This window comes from Erinaceus europaeus, chromosome 12, assembly GCF_950295315.1.
Source record: "Erinaceus europaeus chromosome 12, mEriEur2.1, whole genome shotgun sequence".
Taxonomy (NCBI): Eukaryota; Metazoa; Chordata; class Mammalia; order Eulipotyphla; family Erinaceidae; genus Erinaceus; species Erinaceus europaeus.
The window spans coordinates 101,327,919-101,345,047 of record NC_080173.1 but is presented as its reverse complement, the minus strand read 5'-3'; the positions used below and the strand labels follow the sequence as shown (position 1 = coordinate 101,345,047).

Below are 17,129 nucleotides of genomic sequence, written 5' to 3'. Positions count from 1 at the left end.
CACACACACACACACACACACACACACACACACACATACTTTTTAGCCAGAGCACTGGTTTATGGTGGTACAGGGGATTGAGCCTTGGACCTTGTAGCCTCAGGCATGAGTCTGTTTGCATAACCATTATGCTATCTATATTTGCCTATTTTTTGCCCCTATATTTGCCTATTTTTTCCACTATGATCCTACCTTCTCTTCCCAAGTCATACCTACTACTTCTGAGTGTCTCCACCCCCCCCATCCCACCCCCCACCTAACGAGGTCTTGGTAGAACACGAGTTCAGAGCCCTCTGGGCATCTTCCCCTAACATTTTTCCTCCTTTGGGACCAGATTCTTTATGGGGAGCAGAAGGTGGGATTTTTGGCTTCTGCAACTGCTTCTCTGCTGGACATGGGTGTTGGCAGGTGGATCCACACCCCCAGCCTGTCTCTCTTTCCTAGTGGACGATCAAACTGTCAATCACCATCCTGCTGAGACTGGCAAGAAAACCCCCTTGGTCCCTGTACCTTTGTCATGCGTGTGGCCCAGCTGTCAGCCCGGCCAGCACTGCACTAGGAAAAGTTTCAGTGCTTTGGCATCTCTCCCTCCCTTTCACACTGTTCCTTTTGTTCTATCTGAAAAAGTCAGTTCAGAGTATTGCAGCACTGGAAGTGACTAAAAGAAAACCACATAAAATTAGTTTGAGGGAAAAGTCATCCTGTGGATTGAGGCCTGCCAGATATTGGCAGATTACCAAGGAAAAGAATTTAAGGAGATAGGGTAAGAAGGCAAACACCTAGAAAAATAGGAGGGAGGCCCAGCAGTGACGCACCTGCTTAAGCGCTCGTGTCACGTCACAGTGCGCGAGGACCCAGGTTCAAGCCCCCGGTCCCCACCTGCAGGGGGGAAGCTTCATAAGTGGTGCAAGCGTCTCTCCTCCTCTCCTTTCAATTTGTCTTTATCCAATAATAAATAGAGTATATTTTAAAAATTATCTTTACTTATTTATTGGATAGAAACAGCCAGAAATTGAGAGGGAAGGTGGTTGATAGAGAGGGAGAGAGACAGAGAGACACCTGCAGCCCTGCTTCACTGCTTTGTGAAGCTTCCCCCTGCAGGTGGGGACCGGGGCTTGAACCCGGGTCCTTGAGCCCTGTAATGTGTGTGCTTAACTAGGTGCGCCAGCACCCGGCCCCGATAAAATATTTTCTTAAAAAAGAAAAATAGTAGGAAAGGAATCCCAATTCCCATCATTTAATTAAAAAAAAAAAAAGGTAAAACTCACTTTATCGGGCCGGGTGGTGGCACAGCTGGCTGAGTGCATATGCTACAGTGCGCAAAGAACTGGGTTTCAGCCCCCGGTCCCCACCTGCAAGTGGAAAGCTTTGCGAGTGGTGAAGCTGAGCTACAGGTGTCTCTCTCGTTTGTCTCCCTTCCTATCACCCGTTTCCCTCTCAATTTCTGGCTGTCTCTATCCAATAAATAAATAAAGATTAAAAAAAAATTTAAGTCACTTTATTACATATACTGTGATTTAAAAAAAAAATTTAAAAACATTTATTTTTATTATCTTTATTTATTGGGTAGAGACAGCCAGAAATCTAGAGGGAAGGGGGAGATAGGGAGAAAGACAGAGAGATACCTGCAGTCCTGCTTCACCACTCATGAAATTTTCCCCCTGCAGGTGGAGACCAGGGGCTTGAACCCGGGTACTTGCGCACTGTAATGTGAAATCAAGAGAGGGGGGAAGACAGAGAGGGGGAGAGAAAGACAAGACACCTGCAGACCTGCTTCACCACTTGTGAATCGACTCCCCCTGCAGGTGGGAAGCTGGGGGCTCGAACCGGGATCCTTACGCCGGTCCTTGTGCTTTGCGCCAAGTGCGCTTAAACTTGCTGTGCTACCGTCCGACTCCCTTTTAATAGGTTTTTTTTTAAGAAGAGTTCATCATCAGCAATTGTCATTACTTTGAAAAGTACCACAGCTAGCTGTCATTGCTTTGAAGAAAACATGTCATAGGGGTTAACAAACAATAGCCCAAAACAAAAAACAAGAAAAAGAATATAATCTAGTCAACTAATGAAAGATAAATGGCACTCACTTAGAATTGTTTTCTTTATCTTCTTCAAATTGTAATAATAATTTGTTATTGCATTCTTTTTCTGCCTCAAAAAGCTCCACCAAATTCTAGAAGAAACGTTATATTAGGTTGGAAAAGAGCGTTGCCAGCAGAGCACTCAGCAAAGTAGCAGACGGGGCTGTGTGGTCAGGGATGAAGCAGGCACCGCCGCCCTCCCTGAAGAGCCAGCAGACAAAGACCATTCTTGACTTACGTTAAGATCAGCTTTCAGGATGTCATTTTCTTGTTTACAGCTCTGGAGGCTTTTTGAAAGTTGGTCGATTTCAAACTTCATTACTTCTTGTAAGTTCTCATAGGAATCCTGAAGGCAGGCCTTACTCTCAAGAAGCTTTTCATTTTCAAGTCTATCAGAAAAATACGTTTGCAATGGAGAAAATAAACACCAAGTACAGCCCACTGCTCAGGTTACCCACAGTTCAATTTACCCTGAACCTACAGACCAGTCACAGAAGCCCACGAACGCCAAGGCAAACTGTCAGTAAAGGACAACATCAGCACAAGCACAGGGCTCGAGCAAGACAGACTCAGTTTCCCTCGGGTTTCATTTGTGGCTGGTAGGAGAAAGGACATGGTCAGTAAGGAGACCGTGCTCACAGCCACCGTGTGAAGCTGTGTGAAGTGCAGAAGGCCCTCTCAAGTAGAAGACACTGAGGCTGAGCTTATAGGGGAGCAGAGCGGAGGAGGGGGAGAAGGCGCATTAGAGGCAGAAGGGAGAGGGAGAGAGAAGGTGCACGGACAGTAAACTTGACACCATTTATTCCGTCCTGAAGCCAGAATCTCCTCAGGGCTACGAGTCAATTACTGGACTTTTTCTTTGTTGCACTGACGTTCATTGCTCCTGTGTTTCAAGAAGGCCTGAAGACAAATGAATCTGGCAACTTCCAACCACAAGAGAACAGCTCTACCTGACACTGTCAAGTTGAAGTTGTATGTGCATATGTCTTTCGGAAATGTTGTTGAGTTCCTTCTCCTGCCTGGCCCTGAATGAACCATACTCCAGCTTCACTGAAGACAGCTCCTTGTCAGCGGAGGTCAGGACTACACGAAGGTCATAGACCTCACTCTTCAAAACTACAAAAGAAATAAAAGAAATATTAACATTGGTCTGTGACTTGACTTTTCTGCATTTCTCCAATTCAAAATAAGCATCAAAGTGTTAATGAAGGTGGGGGAGAGATCAAAAGATAGAACGTTTTGCTTCCTAAGAGCCACCAGGGTTCTTGCTAGGGTTTCAATACAGCACTACAAATCCACCACTCCCAGCAGCCGCTTTTTCCTTTTTCTTGTTTAAATACTTATTTGTTTATTCCCTTTTGTTGCCCTTATTTGTATTGTTGTTGTCATTGTTGGATGGGACAGAGAGAAAAGGAGAGAGAAGGGAAAGACAGAGAGGGGGAGAGAAAGACAGACACCTGCAGACCTGTTTCACCGGCTGTGAAGCGACTCCCCTGCAGGTGGGGAGCCGGGGGCTCAAACCGGGACCTTACGCGAGTCCTTGCACTTTGCGCCATGCAGAGAAATGCAAATAAAGACAACAATGAGATACCACTTCACTCCTGTGAGAATGTCATACATCAGAAAAGGGAACAGCAGCAAATGCTGGAGAGGGTGTGGGGTCAAAGGAACCCTCCTACACTGCTGGTGGGAATGTCAATGGGTCCAACCTCTGTGGAGAGCAGTCTGGAGAACTCTCAGAAGGCTAGAAATGGACCTACCCTATCATCCTGCAATTCCTCTCCTAAGGAACTCTGCAGACCCATCCAAAAAGATCTGAGTACACATTATGTTCTTGGAAGCACAATTTGTAATAGCCAAAACCTGGAAGCAACCCAGGTGTCCAACAACAGATGAGTGGTTGAGCAAGTTGTGGTCTATATACACAATGGAATACTACTCAGCTGTAAAAAATGGTGACTTCACCGTTTTTAGCCGATCTTGGATGGAGCTTGAAGAAATCATGTTGAGTGAAATATCAGAAAGAAGGATGAATATGGGATGACCTCATTCTCAGGCAGAAGGTGAAAAACAAGATCAAAAGAGAAAACACAAGTAGAACCAGAACGGGAATTGGCGTATTGCACCAAAGTAAAAAACTCTGTAGAGGGTGTGTGTGTGTGGAGAATACAGGTCCAAGGGTTGGGGCAGAGGTTCAAGAAGGATGACAGAAGACCTAGTGGGGGTTGCATTGTTATATGGAAAACTGAGAAATGTTATGCATGTACAAACTACTGCATTTACTGTTGAATGTAAAACATTAATTCCCCAGTAAAGAAATTAAAAAAAAAAACTACTATTTTACCGTTGACAGTAAACCAATAAAGAAATACAAAATTACTGTTGACTGTCCCCCAGTAAAGAAATACAAATTTTAGATAAGTTAAATAAAAAAATATATATATAAGAATGAAACAAAAAAATGAAATAATATATGCATTATAGGCCTATCAGAGGAAGTAAGAGAGGGAGGGGGAGAGAGCATTCTTTTTTCTTTCTTTCTTTTATTTCTTTATTGGGGAATTAATGTTTTACATTCAACAGTAAATAGGGAAGAAAGCATTCTATAGGACATAATAGCTAAGAATTTCTCTAGTCTAAACAACATAAAAGACATAAAGGCTCAAGAAACCCAGAGGGTTCCAAACAGAATTAACCCAGACTTAAAGACACCAAGATGCATCATATTTAGAATGGAGAGGAATAAGGATAAAGGACCCTGAAGGCTGCAAGAGAAAAACAGAGAGTCAACTACAGAGGAAACCCCATCAGATTAGCAGCAGACTTCTCCACACAAACACTACAGGCCAGAAGAGAATGGCAAGACATCTATCGAGTGCTCAATGAGAAAGGCTTTCAACCAAGACTACTGTATCCTGCTAGACTGTTACTCAGACTAGATGGAGGCATCAAAACCTTCTCAGACAAGCAACAGCTGAAGGAATCAGCTATCACCAAGCCTGCCCTGAAAGAAGTTCTGAAGTTCTCCTATAAATAGTCAGATCACCATAAACATGCCATATAGCAGAACACTCTAAAAATCTACAAGAATGGCATTAAAACATCTTCAATCTGGGAGTCGGGCTGTAGCGTAGCAGGTTAAGTGCAGGTGGCACAAAGCACAAGGACCGGCGTAAGGATTCTGGTTTGAGCCCCTGGCTCCCCACCAGCAAGGGAGTCCCTTCACAAGTGGTGAAGCAGGTCTGCAGGTGTCTGTCTTCTCTCCTTCCCTCTGTCTTCCCCTCCTCTCTCCATTTCTCTCTGTCCTATACAACAACAACGACAACAATAATAACTACAACAATAAAACAACAAGGGCAACAAAAGGAAATAAAATTAATTGTCAATGCTCTGAATTCATTAAAAGGCACAGAGTAGGAAGATGGATCAGAAAATACAACCTAACCATATGTTGTCTGCAGGAATCCCACCTAACTCAACAAGACAAACACAAACTCAAAGCGAAAGGTTGGAAAACTATCACACAAGCCAATGGACCACAAAAAAAGGGCAGGAACAGCTGTGCTCATATCTCACATAGCAGAACGTAAAATAAATAAAATTTAAAAAGATAGGAATGGACATTACTTAGTGTTCAGAGGATCAATCAATCAAGAGGACTTAATGATTATCAACATCTATGCATCCAAGGAGAGGCCATCTAAATACATCAAGCATCCACTGAAAGAGCTACAGCAATATGTTCACAGCAACACAGTCATAGTAGGGGACTTCAACACCCCACTCTCTCAACTTGACAGATCATCCAGGCAGAAAATCAATAAAGAAACGAGGGAACTAAATGAAGATATAGATAAATTAGAACTACTGGACATTTTCAGAGTAAAAATGGTGATTTCACCATTGTCAGCCCATCTTGGATGGAGCTTGAATAAATCATGTTAAGTGAAATAAGTTAGAAACAGAAGGATGAATATGGGAAGATCTCACTCACAGGCAGGAGTTGAAAAACAAGACCAGAAGAGAAAACACACAGCAGAACATGGACTGGAGTTGGCGTATTGCACCAAAGTCAAGGGGGTGGGTGGGAGGAGATTCAGGTCCTGGAACATGACGGCAGAGGACCTAGTGGGGTTTGTATTGTGTGGAAAAATGAGAAATGTTATTCATGTACAAATTATTGTATTTACTGTCAACTGTAAAACATTCATCCCCCAAGAAAGAAAGAAGGAAAGAAAAATAGGACACTTCAGGGGCTGGGCAGTGGTGCGCCCGGTTAAGCGCACATAGTATGAAGCACAAGGATCCACACAAGGACCCAGGTTCAAGCCCCCAGTTCCCCACCTGCAGGGGGATGTTTCACAAGTGGCGAAGCAGCTCTGTAGTATCTATCTTTCTCTCTCCCCATCTCCCCTAGTGGCCATTTTTTTCTATTTTTTACTGGATAGGACAAAGAACTTGAGAGATGAGGGGGGAAGATAGAGAAGGGGAAAGACAGATACTTGCAGAGCTGTTTCGCCACTTGTGAAACATCCCCCCTGCAGGTGCTGGCACTGAGCCTCCCCACCCCCGAAAAGACAAAAGAAAAATAGACACCTGCAGGTGGGGAACAAGGACTTGAACTAAGATCCTTGAGCACCGTAATATGTGTGTTCAACAGTTACACCACTGCCTAGTCCTCAAGGTACAACATCTTTTTTGTTGTTGTTGTTAAATATTTATTTCCTTTTGTTGCCCTTGTTGTAATTATTGTTTTTTAAAAAATATTTTTATTTTATTTCGGTTTTTTATTATTGGATACAGAGAGAAATTGAGAAGGGAGAGGGAGAGAGAGAGAAACAGAGAGACACCTACAGCCCTGCTTTACCACTTGCGAAGCTCCCCTGCAGGTAGGGGACCAGGGAGGCTTGACCTGGGTCCTTGCTCACTGTAATGTGAGTGCTTGATCAGGTGCGACACCTGATCAAGTGTTGTTATTGATGTTGACTTCATTGGACAGGACAGAGAGAAATGGAGAGGAGGGGAAGACAGAGGGGGAGAGAAAGACAGACACCTGCAGACCTGCTTCACCGCCTGTGAAGTGACTCCCCTGCAGGTGGGGAGCCGGGGGCTCGAACCAGGAACCTTACGCTGGTCCTTGCGCTTTGCGCCACCTGCGCTTAACCCTGTGCTACCGCCCGACTCCCAGCTTTCCTATTCTTTATCCCTCTGGGAGCATAGACCCAGGATCATTATGGGGTGCAGAAGGTGGGAGGTCTGGCTTCCGTAACTGCTTCTCAGTCAACAGATTCTTAAACTATTTTATGAGTTAAAAAAACAACAAAAAAGATAATGAGCCGCATATTCATTCCGATTACAAAGCCCCCAAGCTGTTCAAACTTACAGTCATTTTTAGTCTCAGTGTCTTGAAGCTGCTTCTCAAGGACATTCAATTGTGAGAGAAGATCTTGTTGCTGTTTGGTCCAATCTGTTCTTTCTGAGGAGAAAAGCTTTGGGGAAGGAAAAAAAAAAGTTTACTTGAAGAGGAGTGTCTGAACGCCGGCACACACTAAGACACAACAGCTCGCCGCTTCTGCTTTCAAAACACAGCGAGCCGCTGGAAAAGCCAGGGTGTATTTGTCCATGAAAAAAATGCATCGTGACTTTTCGACAACCCAATACCTTTGGCTCTGTTTCCTGAAGTCTAGTTTTACCCTTGAGGGAGGCTGAGAGCTCTACAGAGGAGCAGGAGACAGCAGCGATCAGAGCAGCACTCGAGCGAGGGCAGCGGGCAGCTGAGCTCAGGACGGCAGACCTGCCAGGCCACCTGCATCCGCTACGCCACTGGCCGACACGCTAGCGCCTAGTCTGAAGGTCTCCGAAGAGAAGCAATTTGGCGTGGGCCTCGTGCGAGGCTGAGCACGGACAGCTGACCCCCCGGAAGTCTGTCTGTCTGTCGGTCTCCCGCTGGCGAGGCGAGCCGGCCGTAGTGGTAGAGCGAGGAGTACTCGGGGAATTCCGACCGGCCTATCAGTCTCACCGCAACACCTCAGCCGCCCTCCCTCTGGCGGGCTTCACCTTCAAGCTTCTATCTCCCCGCTCCTGCAGCAGCCTCCGCACCTTCCCCTTGCCTTGCTCTCTTTTCCCTTATAAGGAGATACTGGTCTCACTGGCCAGCTTGGCTGCCTTCCCCTGCACAGCCCCCCCTTGATACACCTGGAACTGAAACAATAAAGTGCTCCGTCCACCTCCACGGTGCCCCGAGGTGGTCTGTCGTATAGTCCGCTGTCAAGGTAACGCTGGAAGCCCGCTCAGTGAGCCCACCCCTGCCGCTGCTGGCCCGAGATTCCCCGCTCTCCGCTCTCCGTCTGTCTCCGGTGGCCAGCAGAGCAGACGTGAAGTGGGAGCCGGGCTGGCCCATTCCCCCAAGGAACCCGACAACTAGGGTGCTCCCCTGAACTGGAGTGAGGATGACTAAGAAAGGAAAGGACCGGGAGTCGGGCGGTAGCACAGCGGGTTAAGCGCAGGAGGCGCAAAGCGCAAGGACCGGCAAAAGGATCAAAGTTCGAGCCCACAGCTCCCCACCTGCAGGGGAGTCGCTTCCCAGGCAGTGAAGCAGGTCTGCAGGTGTCTGTCTCTCTCTCCCCCTCTGTCTTCTCCCCCTCTCTCCGTTTCTCTCTGTCCTAGCCAACAACGACATCAAATAATAACTACAACAATAAAACAAGGGCAACAAAAGGGGGCAGATAAATAAATATTAAAAAGGAGCACCAGAAGCTCCTATGCAGCCTGCTTGCTTTCTCCTAACAAACCCCATGCAGCCGCGGACACCATCTACAAGGCGGGCTGCACCCGATACAGGCGACGTCTGCGCCCCATTCGCAGAGTGGCGAGCAAAGACTCAGGCAGAGACGCAGAGACTTCGATCAAGTCTTCATGGAGACGCGCCCACACAGGCTTCGAGGCTCCGCTCTCGTCTTACCTCCTGCATCTGCGCGGAGCGATGCTCCAACTTGTCGATGTGCTGCTGAAGCTTCAGGTTTTTATGCTCGGCGCCATCCAGCTTGAGCTGCAGGGCACTCATCTGCTCCTGAAACACAAGCTCAGCTGTGAAGCCATCTTAGTGAAACTTAGACACTCCTCGAGCCTTCTGCAGTTAAGAGAAGCTCAAACTCTCAGAGTCATCAAAGGCTATAGTTATGTGGAGTTTCAAGTTTACTGCAGTTCAGAACTGAAGACTGTCTAGGAAAATAATTGAAAACATACGAAAAGATAACTGAAATCAAAATGCTGCTTGATCAGAGCATCAGCAGCAGCTTCCTTGGCCCTTCCCCACCCCCAAGAAAGGTCTTCACTTCTTACATGAACCAAGAAACTCAGCCTTGCCTGGTTCAGGCAAAAATTACGGGGTATGTTAGACTGCCAAAGCCTCAGGAATGAGGTGGGCAAACTTGGTCAGTTATTCCAAAGACACCAAGGGCTATGGGGATTTTGATCTGGTCCTTGCAACTAGTTCAGTTTCCCTTAGCAGCACAGCACCGTGCCATGTAAAGCCACTAGCGACGTGTGCACACACGCAGTCTGCGGAGACCGGGGAGGACCTGCTACCGGCTGCAGGCGGACGGGAACCCGGGCACGACCACATGGACAAAGGCAACGTCAAAGCCGCACTACCTGCACCAGCTTAAGCTCTTCAGAAATGGCCTCAAAAGCTTGTTCACTCATCTCAGGCGGCACAGGCTCATTGATGATGTCACTGTCTGCCTTGCTGGGATCCGGAGTGGACACTGAGCCGAGGTTTCCCGGTTCAGGGCTGAGCCTGAAGACTGGCCGAGACCAAAGCTGAAGCATCTTAGTGGGCGTAGTTATCGTCTGTAGCAAAGGATGACGGCGAGAAACATGAGCAAGTGTGAACACCAGGACAATAACAAAGCTTAGCACATCAAGGGAAAGCCACAAGTGTCCTGAGAGGCAACAGAAATAGTCCCCAGAGCTGGTCTGAGTACAGTGGTGTTTACACTTAATTGATCACAGCCAGTTACAGAAATACTCCCCAGAGGCTTGAACCCAGAGGGAAGAGGGCAAGTGATTCCAGTTTTGTCTCTCTTCCACCACAAGAACTTCTGCACACACACAGAAAAGACAGAATAGGAACAAGAGTGGCAATCAGGTGAACAAGAAAGGAAGGCCAGAATACAGGAATTGCACTGGGGGTGTCTACACAAGAAAGATCGCCCAGAGGATTCTGGCAGGGGTGTTCTGGCGGGGAGAAGGGGCAGGGCAGGAAAAACATTTTGAGCGGGTCGGGCGGTAGCGCAGCGGGTTAAGCACGGATGGTGCAAAGCGCAAGGATCAGCATAAGAATCCCGGTTCGAGCCCCCGGCTCCCAACCTGCAGGGGAGTCGCTTCACAGGCAGTGAGGCAGGTCTGCAGGTGTCTTGCCTTTCTCTACCCGTCTTCCCCTCCTCTCTCCATTTCTCTCTGCCCTATCCAACAACAACGACATTAATTACAACAACAATGAAAACAACAAGGGCAACAAAAGGAAATATATATATATATATATATATATATATATATATATGAAACATTTTGAGCAGGAGAGAAATGACACCATTGCAACATGGCAAGGCTGGGGTTACCCGGGCAGCTCATTGGCCAGTGCACTGTCTTTATGCCTTGCCCTACCAGCCCCCAGCTGCCCACCACACTGAGGGGAGCCCCGTAGGCATGGTGTGTTAACCTGTCTTGCTGTTTGAAGAGTCAGCCTGGAAAAGCCTGTAAACAAAGGTCACGTCACAAACACACGAGAAAAATAGATAAAGAGAAACAAAATGAAAAAGATGCACCTGCAGGCTGGCAGGGCGGCCCACATCACCTCACAAGAACTGGGGTTTGTGCCCACTGCCCACCCGGGCGAGCGTCTGTGCTGCGGTATTTCTCTGGCCTTCAGCCTGTTTCCTGTCCTCCTTCTATCTGGAAAGTCGGGCCACAGCAGTAAGTCACTGATGGTCAAGAGACAGAGCGTGCAAGAGAAAAAGAAGGAGGAGGAGGAAGAGGAGGAGGAAGAGGGGAAGGAAGTGGGGGGAAGATTCTGGGGGCAGGCGGTGGCGCAGTGAGTTAAGCGAACATGGAGCAAAGCCCAAGGACCGGCATAAGGATCCCAGTTGGAGCCCCCGGCTCCCCACCTGCAGGGGAGTCACTTCACGGTCAGTGAAGCAGGTCTGCAGGTGTCTGTCTTTCTCTCCCCTTCTCTCTCCTCCCCCTCTTCTCTCCATTTCTCTCTGTCCTGTCCAACAACAACGACAACTACAACAAGGGCAACAAAAATGGGGAAAATGTCCTTCAGGAGCAGTGGATTCCTAGTGCAGGCACTGAGCCCCAGTGACAACCCTGGAGGCAAAAGAAAGGGAGGGAGGAGTGCGTTAGGGACCCTCACCTACAGACAGTAACAAATTTCAGTTTGAACCCAAGCCTGCTTCTTCTGTCATCGTCATTATTCTTAATGGAATCAGGTCTTCTGCCCACGCAAGCCACTGTACAGAGAAGAGCGAGCGAGCAGGGAGGTGGCCCAGCAGACCACAGTAGCCTCTGCGGCCCTGACACCTTCCTGTGGCTCCACCCTGGGGCGCGAGTATGGCGAGTATGGCGGTGCGAGTATGGTGGTGCATGGCGGTGCAGACGCTCTGCCCGGGGGCCACTGCTCCGACCTCCAGGTGCGTCCTCTGCCTGACATCAGCCTGCCACTGCAGGCAAACACATGAGGAGTGAGGCCTTTGGGGCAACTGTCTGCAAGTGCTTCGCTCTGAGCCTGGAGGCCCTGTGCAAAAGCTCTACTCTAACAATGAGTCAGCACTGATGAGATTAAAGCATCGCCTCAGACTACCCACCTTAATGGTTTCCGCATGGATTTTATTCAATTGAGAAACTTCTTGCCTCTTGCAAGCTTTTGTTGCTTCCAGAAGATTTTCAAGATTAAGATTGGCTTTTTGCAAAGACTGAAGTTCACATTCTAATTCTAGCTGTTTTTTCCTGGTAGAAAGGATAAAACTGAGTTATTTTCTCTAGTGAGTAATGTTTATACTCAAATGACTTATATATATAGTTCACCCTTGTTATTCTTAATTTTTTTTTATTTTCTATTTTTTATTTTCTATTTTTTACCAGTGCACTTCTCAGCTCTGGCTTATGGTGGTGCAGGGGATTGAGCCCAGGACTGTCGAGCCTCAGGCGTGAGAATCTCCTTGCATAACCATTATGCTATCTACCCCTGCTACAGTTCACTCTTTAAATCAGATTTTACTTTAATTTTCCTCAGAGGATGGCAAGTGTTTGAGGCATTCAACTAGTAGAAGGCAGGGCTCTAACTCAAAGGCCCCAAAGTTGATGATTAGTAACACACATGACATTAATCACATAATTAAGAACACGCATGAAATGCTGTTTTAAAAACACTCTTCTTTTGGACATGCTGTCTTGCACATCTCAGACTCAGGTTTGAGTGAGTCAACAGTTGAGTACAACAGGTGAGTGGCTGAGCAAGCTGTGGAATATTTACATGATGGAATACTACGCAGCTGTTAAGAACAATGAGCCAGCCCATCTTCTCTGACCCATCTTGGATGGAGCTAGTAGGAATTATATTAAGTGAGATAAGACAGAAAGACAAACACGAGTATGGGATGATCCCACTCATGAACAGAAGCTGAGAAAGAAGTACAGAAAGGGAAACTCAAAGCAGGATCTGACTGAGTTTGGAGTAGGGCATCAAAGTAAAAATCTCTGGGTGGAGGGTGGGAGGACACAGACCTCTGGCGGTGGGAATGATGTTAATAAGCACTCCTATTAACTTAGTCTCACAAATCACTATTTAATTAATATGAGAGGGGGGAAAATGGATTAAATGTCTCCAACTTTCTGATGCATAGAGCATAGGCTGAGTATATGTTCCTTTAATCTAGGCACGTAAGACTTTAACTGGGTAATCAGACTGAATTTTAAAAGTGGGCTCAAATTGTTAACACATCTCAAATAATGACTTGTTGTTGAAATATTAAATCTCCTATAAGCTTAGACCATGGAGAACAGAGGCAACAGGTGACGCCGCTTTATAAGATACAGCTCTATGTAAATAGCATCAAAGGACATAAATTACGGTGAGGTCTTGTATGACACAGCAAATCCTAACAAAGGGATTTTCAAAGTCAACCCAACTGCCAAATAGTTTGCTGATAGCAATAACTATCTATCGCCTTCTTAAACCCTAAGACAGCAGGAACCTTCCCCTTTCTCTATAGAGCCCATATTTCTCTCAGTCCCGGAACCTCTAGAGTAAGGCTCACTTTCCTGCATGCTTCTCTCAATTCATACCAACTGATACTGCACATGCTGATCCCAACCTAATCAATTCAACCAGCACCACCTCAGCATGCTTCACTTCAGACTGTGTCCAGAGATGTCGGGTATGGAATGTCAACCCTTCAGCCTCATTACTCAGGCGAGACCTTTCCTTTCTCACAGGACTCCTTATTCTATTTCAGGTGGCTTACTTTCTAACAAAGTCCCAAAACCTAGATGCAGACCAGGGCCCATGAGGTAGGGCAGATGTACACACGTGTCCATAAATTAGGGCAAAGCAGGAGTGACAGTGGTTTGCAGTGAGTCAATAAATGAAACAAGTAGAAAGACCTGAAAAAGACACCATAAAGTACCGGTCAAACAGTGTCTGCTTAGACCTGGACACCCTCCTGACCCACTTCTTATTCCACATCCCTCAGTCACTCCACAGCTAACCTTGTCAGACAAAGTAAGGACTACAAGAGCTGGATAAGGGCAAGTCACTGGCAGTTTAATGCTGCCTCTGGTCACTACCAGGCCACCTATCACCTGGGGCCCTACACAGGGAGTCCTGGGATCCCACACAGACATGGTGGACCTAGGCCTCTAACAGATCCCTCTCTCCACTGTCACTGCTCATCTCCGTCAGGTACAATATAGTGGGCCCCTCTGTGGGTCCCTACAGGACCCTGCCCGCAACGTGGATCATCAATGGTAGGGAATGTTTCATTCTCCGAAGGGAGGCTGGACAACATACTCTACCTACCACCTGAGGAAGATGGGCCCTGAAATTAGCGCAGCCTGGAATGCTCCCAGCCGTGACCACAGAATGTGACCTCAGACCTGCGGGGATGCAGGTTACACAGGCTCCTGTGCTGAACATGGGCCTCAGATCAAACCGGTGGGGTTTACAGTTAACAATATTTATATCTTTTTCCCATATCTGGGAGCTACTCTCTCCTCTGATCCAGCTTTCTGGTCCTTTTTGCAACTATGACAACATCGCCCCAGACAATACCTTGGATCAACCTGCATGTCAGCTGTCAGGCTCAGGCAAAAACTAGTAAAGTCATGGGCCCCTTGGAATATACCTAAAATAAACCTACTAGCTTTTTCTAAAACAGAGACCCCTAAATCTTCATATGCTATACTCTTGCCTTTAGGTTCGTGATTAGTCAACAATTTGCTCTTTTTTATTTTTTTAAGAATTTATTTATTTATTCATGAGAAAGACAGGAGGAGAGAAAGAACCAGCCATCACTCTGGTACATGTGCTGCTGGGGATCGAACTCAGGACCTCATGCTTGAGAGTCTAGTGCCTTAGCCACTGCGCCACCTCCCGGACCACAATTTTCTCTGCTTTCTATCTGTTTTTTTTTTCCTTTACTGGGGGATTATTGTTTTACATTTGACAGTGAATACACTAGTGTGCACATGCATCACATTCTCAGTTTTCCACATGACACTACAGCCCCACTAGGTCCTCTGTCGTCCTTTTCCAGGACCTGAACTTCCCCCCACCCACCCCAGAGCCTTTTACTTTGGTGCAGTGCACCAATTCCAGTCCAGGTGCTCTGCTTTCTATCTTAACTCTTATTCAGCCAACAGGTTCGAGATGCTACCATGAAGTCAAACTGACTTCCCTGGGCAGAGGACCTCACCATGTGTCCTTGGGCCCCACCTCCCCAGAGCCCTGCCCCACCTGGGAAAGAGAGGCAGGCTGGGAGTATGGATCCACCTGTCAATGCCCATGTTTGGCGGGGAAGCAATTATAGAAGCCAGACTTTCCAGCTTTTGCATCCCACAATGACCCTGGGTCCATACTCCCAGAGGGATAAAGAATAAGAAATCATTCAAAAAGGGGGGGGAGGGTAGGGAGTTCTGGTGGTGGGAACTGTGTGGAGTTGTACCCCTCCTATCCTATGGTCCTGTCAATATCTCCATTTTATAAATAAAAAAACAAAAGAATAGTAATCAGACTTGTGTGAAGGGATATTGTTCTTAGAGTTTTGATTAAAGGACAGAAATTAAATTGCTATTATCATGCATTCAACCCAAATGCTAAATTAAAATGCTCAGCAACTTTGGAATTTATATGAGCAGATGATAAGTCTTTATGGAAATAAGCATGATACAGTGTTGTATGCTTTACATTGGGTGCTAGTTCTCCCCCGCCAAGAGAATTAGATCAGGCCTGCTAATTTCGCGGGCCCGCTTAGCCCCGCCCCAAGGAACCCCGCCAGAGTTTCAGAGTTCCAGGGTTGAAGAGTTGCAGAGTTGAGAGAAGAGAGGGTTCCTGAGTTCGAGAGTAAGAGAGAGAGTGCTTGCACCGCCGCAAAGAGACAGCAGAGTTCTGTTTGGTGATTAGTTTGTCTTAGTTTATGAATCGTTGTTCCTGAATAAAGAAATACAGCTTCCCTGCCCAGCCGTTGTCTCCGCGTCTCTGTTACCCGCCGTGAAGCTAGACCCGCCCGGCAAGAGCCGTCCGAATTTTAACAACAAATGGCGCCCAACGTGGGGCTCGAACCCACGACCCTGAGATTAAGAGTCTCATGCTCTACCGACTGAGATAGCCGGGCAAGAGCCGTCCGAATTTTAACAACAATACAGGACTTGCAATTAAAGAAAGAAAGAAAAAGACTCAGGTTTGAGCCTGGCCTCTAGGGAACTGAGGGAAGTTTTTGCGCTGTGATCTCTTTTACGCTCTCCTTGCCCGCCTCTATAAAAAATAAACAGATAAATGAGGCCACAATCCTTTAGATTTCAGGTAGGACTGAACCTAGTTATAGTAGGTACATGAGACCACGGTCCTTTAGATTTCAGACAGGACTAAACCTACTTATAATGCTACATTTACTTTTGCCAGCAAGATGTCAGCCAGGGCTCCCAGTCTACGTGACTCTCTTGCAGCAGGACCTTTTGTGTCAGACGGGGAGAAGCAGAGGCGAGGGCAGAGGAGATGCCGCAGCACCAGCCCACCTCTGCTGAGGCTCTCCTGTGCAGAAGCTGCTCCCATGCTAGGCTCAGGGTTTGACCCGGTCCTTGGCACTCTACCAGACGAGCTATCTCCTGGCCCGCTGTAATAGGAATGTGACTTAACTTTTTTTTTTTTACAAAGAGAGCATTACGAAGAACATTAACAAACCTATGATTCCTAAAAACCAACAATAGTGATTTGCTGGCCAGATAAAGAATTGACTATGAAAGTTCAAGAGATACTTACACAGTCATCACTTTCATAAAAGATTCGTATCATCTAGTCAAATTACATTTATTACAGAGCTACAAGTGACCCCTTTTTCTTCAGAACAAGTCAGTGGTTACAAGAAATCCTTTTGAATACCTAACTGCTAAAATCTCAAGGATAAAGGATCATTAAAAGAGATGAAGTCATGTGTGAGCACCAAGGGGCACGGACACTCTACCTGGTCACCTCTTTGAACTCTTCATATTCTTGCTTTGAGTTGTTCAGCTCACTTTGGATCTGCAAGAGTTGCGCTTTTAACTTCTCACTGCTGGCTACTGAACTGGGCTCCTTGGGGGCCTTAGGAGAGAACACTTGCTGACCTGGTCAGAAGGAATAATTCGCTCTTTAAGAGACAAAAAGCAGGGCGGTGAGTAAAGTCTTGCACTCTCAAGCACGAGGTCGTGAGTGTCCCTGACCTAGTGTGGGCCAGAGGTATGTTCTGGTTCTGTCTCATAAAGAAATAAAATCTTTAAACATAAACAAAAGAA

General features: G+C 46.7%; 1 protein-coding gene across 5 annotated transcripts in view; it reads right to left on the bottom strand.

Annotated features, from left to right (window-relative positions):
• The window catches only part of KIF15 (kinesin family member 15), a 66,980-nt gene that overhangs the window by 21,638 nt on the left and 28,213 nt on the right, over positions 1-17,129 (bottom strand). For 4 of the 5 annotated variants that reach the window (XM_060204822.1, XM_060204823.1, XM_060204826.1 and 1 more), the window contains 8 exons: positions 16,820-16,961; positions 11,948-12,089; positions 9,732-9,929; positions 9,040-9,147; positions 7,462-7,567; positions 3,029-3,194; positions 2,317-2,467; positions 2,085-2,170 (listed from right to left, as the gene is read on the bottom strand). In XM_060204822.1, the coding sequence (XP_060060805.1) occupies positions 2,085-2,170; positions 2,317-2,467; positions 3,029-3,194; positions 7,462-7,567; positions 9,040-9,147; positions 9,732-9,929; positions 11,948-12,089; positions 16,820-16,961 (1,099 nt within the window). The remainder of the gene's footprint in view (positions 1-2,084; positions 2,171-2,316; positions 2,468-3,028; positions 3,195-7,461; positions 7,568-9,039; positions 9,148-9,731; positions 9,930-11,947; positions 12,090-16,819; positions 16,962-17,129) is intronic. The other variant, XM_060204824.1, reaches the window with a different exon arrangement.